The following is a 2,770-nucleotide window of genomic DNA, read 5'->3' on the forward strand; positions in this document are numbered from 1 at the left end:
GGTCCCCCTTCTTCCCCGATGTTCTGGGAGGGGCTCATTTTAGAATATTCTCCTATCTTCCTCTGAGGGGCTTGGGCCAGGAAGCCCTGACCCACCTACCTGTCTGTGAAGAGAATGACCAGATCCTCCTTGTCTGCGTGCTTCTCCAGAGCTTTCTTCAGCAGCCGGACCTTCTGCCCTCCACCGGCCGACGTCCCCTTCTCCACATTCCAGTCCTCCCCTAGGCCGAGCGCCTGGAGAGAAACACCCCTTAACATTGACTTTTGGTAAAGAAATATTTTCACAGGGCCGGGCGGGGTGGCTCATGCCCGTAATCCCAGCAGTTTGGGGGGCCGAGACGTGTGGATCAACTGAAGTCAGGAATTAAAGACTAGACTGGCCAACATGGCGAAACCCTGTCTCTACTAAAAAACACAAAAATTAGCCAGGTGTGGTGGCACATGCCTCTAATTCCAGCTACTTGGGAGGCTGAGGCAGGAGAATTGCTTGAACCCGGGAGGTGGGGGTTCCAGTGAGCAGAAACCGCGCCATTGCACTTCAGCCTGGGAGACAGAGCAAGACTCTGTCTCAAAAAAAGAGAAAAAGAAAGAAATATTTTTTTTGCTTCTGTGGGTCCAGCAACTCTGACCCTCCCCTGTAAGGAAACCATGCTCCACCTGTGTGAGGTTTACCTGTCTCCTGGTGGTCATGTGACCATGCCTGTCCAATCAGAATGTCCCACCCTTCCTACCCCTCCCACACCAAGATTTGAGCATGTGACCCCAGCATGGCCTATCAGCATCTTCCCTGGGAGTGTTCTATCAAAAACAGAAAAGTCCGCAGACCTTTCACAAAAAGGAAAGGCTATCTCCTTCTGCTGAAGTTCAGAAACTGGGGCACATGAATCTGTGGCTGGTGGTCATCTTGCCACCACAATGAAAACAAACAGGGCCTAGAGATGGAAAGACAAGGCCCTCACTTTGCTGCTTGAATCCCTGGATCCAGTCATGCCTGAAGCAACCCTCTCCTGCAACCCTCATTCATGTGAGCTAATACACTTGCTTGCTGACTTAATGCCAGTAGATTGCAAGCTCTGTGTAGGCAATGACATGTTCTGTATTGTCCATCACCCTATTGCCAGTGCCCAACCTTGTGCCTGACATAAGGAAGCACTCAGGATACTCGTCTCCCTGCAGGGCTCAGCCCCATGGACTGTACACAGAGGACACCAAGCCCATGCCAGTGGTCGACTGGGCATTAGCTCATGTTTCTTTTTCCTTTTTTTTTTGTGACAGTTTCACTCTGTTGCCCAGGCTGGAGTGCAGTGACACCATCTCAGCTCACTGCAACCTCCACCTCCGGGGTTCAAGTGATTCTCCTGCCTCAGCCTCCCAAGCAGCTGGGATTACAGGTGTGTGCCATCATGCCCAGCTAATTTTTTTGGTATTTTTAGTAGAGACGGGGTTTCGCCATGGTCGGCCAGGCTGCTCTCAAACTCCTGACCTCAGGTGATGATCCAAAGTGGATCATCGGCCTCCCAAAGTGCTGGGGATACAGGTGTGAGCCCCAGCGCCGGACCACTCCCGTTTCTTTAGAGCAGTGTTTATAATACAGGGAAGATGTCTAGAGCACGCCCATCCCCAAATTACCTGGAGGAACTTGTGGAAATGCTGATCCCGAGGCCCTGTCCCCTAAACTACCCTCAGGTGAGACTCCTGCACACTAACATCTGAGCATTTCTCTAGCCAACTCTCCACCTCTCCCTCACCCCGTAGACTCATGCTGTGTCCTCTGCTGTGTCTTCCCATTCCCGACTCATTTTCATCCTTCAGGCTTCCAGAAGCCTCCCCTGTGGCCCCACGTCTATCTCAAGAGCTGTGGTAGTTTGGAAATGGCACTAACTCCTAGATCCTCCTGCCTACCCCTCACTGTCTCTGCCTCGCCCAGGAAACCCCTTACCTGGATCTTGTAGTTGAAGAACTGAGCTGAGCGCTTGAAGCGACGGAATCCCTCGGTCTCCTTAGTGGCCACCGTGAGGACTAAAAGGTTGTCTGCAGACAGGGGAGGGTATGGTGAATGGGAATGGATGAGGGAGGTGACAGGGAGGTCTTTGTTCCCAGCGACCTGTCAAATTCTTTCAGAAAGTGTCTTCTTGGGCCCATTACAGAACAGGGCCCAGGGAGGAAGGAATGATAGAGCAGGAAATAACCCAGGTTTCCTGAGTCTCCTCCAGGGCTCCCTCCACCCAGTAACTGACTGATATAGTTGGATATTTGTCCCCTTCAAATTGCACGTTAAAATGTGATCCCCAGTGTTGAAGGTGAGGCCCAGTGGGAGGTGTTTGGGTCACAGGGGCAGATCCCTCATGAATGGCTTGGTGCTATCTCCTTGGTAATGAGCGAGTTCTTGCTCTGAGTTCATGTGAGAGGTGGTTGGTTTTTATTTTTTTGAGACAGTCTCACTCTGTCACCCAGGCTGGAGTGCAGTGGCATGATATTGTCTCACTGCAACCTCCACCTCCTGGGTTCAAGCTATTCTCCTGCCTCAGCCTCCCAAGTAGCTGGGACTACAGGCAGGTGCCACCACACCTGGCTAATTTTTGTATTTTTAGTAGAGATGGTGCTTCACCACGTTGGCCAGGCTGGTCTTGAACCACTGACCTCTGGTGATCTGCTTAGGCCTCCCAAAGTGCTGGGATTACAGGCAAGAGTTACCGTCCTGGCCAAAAGAGCTGTTTTTTTGTTTGTTTGTTTGTTTTGTTTGTTTGTTTCAGTGCCACGATCTCAACTCA

The 2,770-nt window shown here is 51.5% G+C and overlaps 1 protein-coding gene across 1 annotated transcript in view; it reads right to left on the minus strand.

The window, feature by feature from the left end:
• The window catches only part of PLOD1 (procollagen-lysine, 2-oxoglutarate 5-dioxygenase 1), a 48,332-nt gene that overhangs the window by 33,060 nt on the left and 12,502 nt on the right, over positions 1 to 2,770 (minus strand). The window contains 2 exon segments of the mRNA XM_011996636.1: positions 47 to 233; positions 1,939 to 2,030. Of these exon segments, the coding sequence (XP_011852026.1) occupies positions 47 to 233; positions 1,939 to 2,030 (279 nt within the window).

Source organism: Mandrillus leucophaeus, unplaced genomic scaffold (genome assembly GCF_000951045.1).
Source record: "Mandrillus leucophaeus isolate KB7577 unplaced genomic scaffold, Mleu.le_1.0 Scaffold52, whole genome shotgun sequence".
Classification (NCBI taxonomy): Eukaryota; Metazoa; Chordata; class Mammalia; order Primates; family Cercopithecidae; genus Mandrillus; species Mandrillus leucophaeus.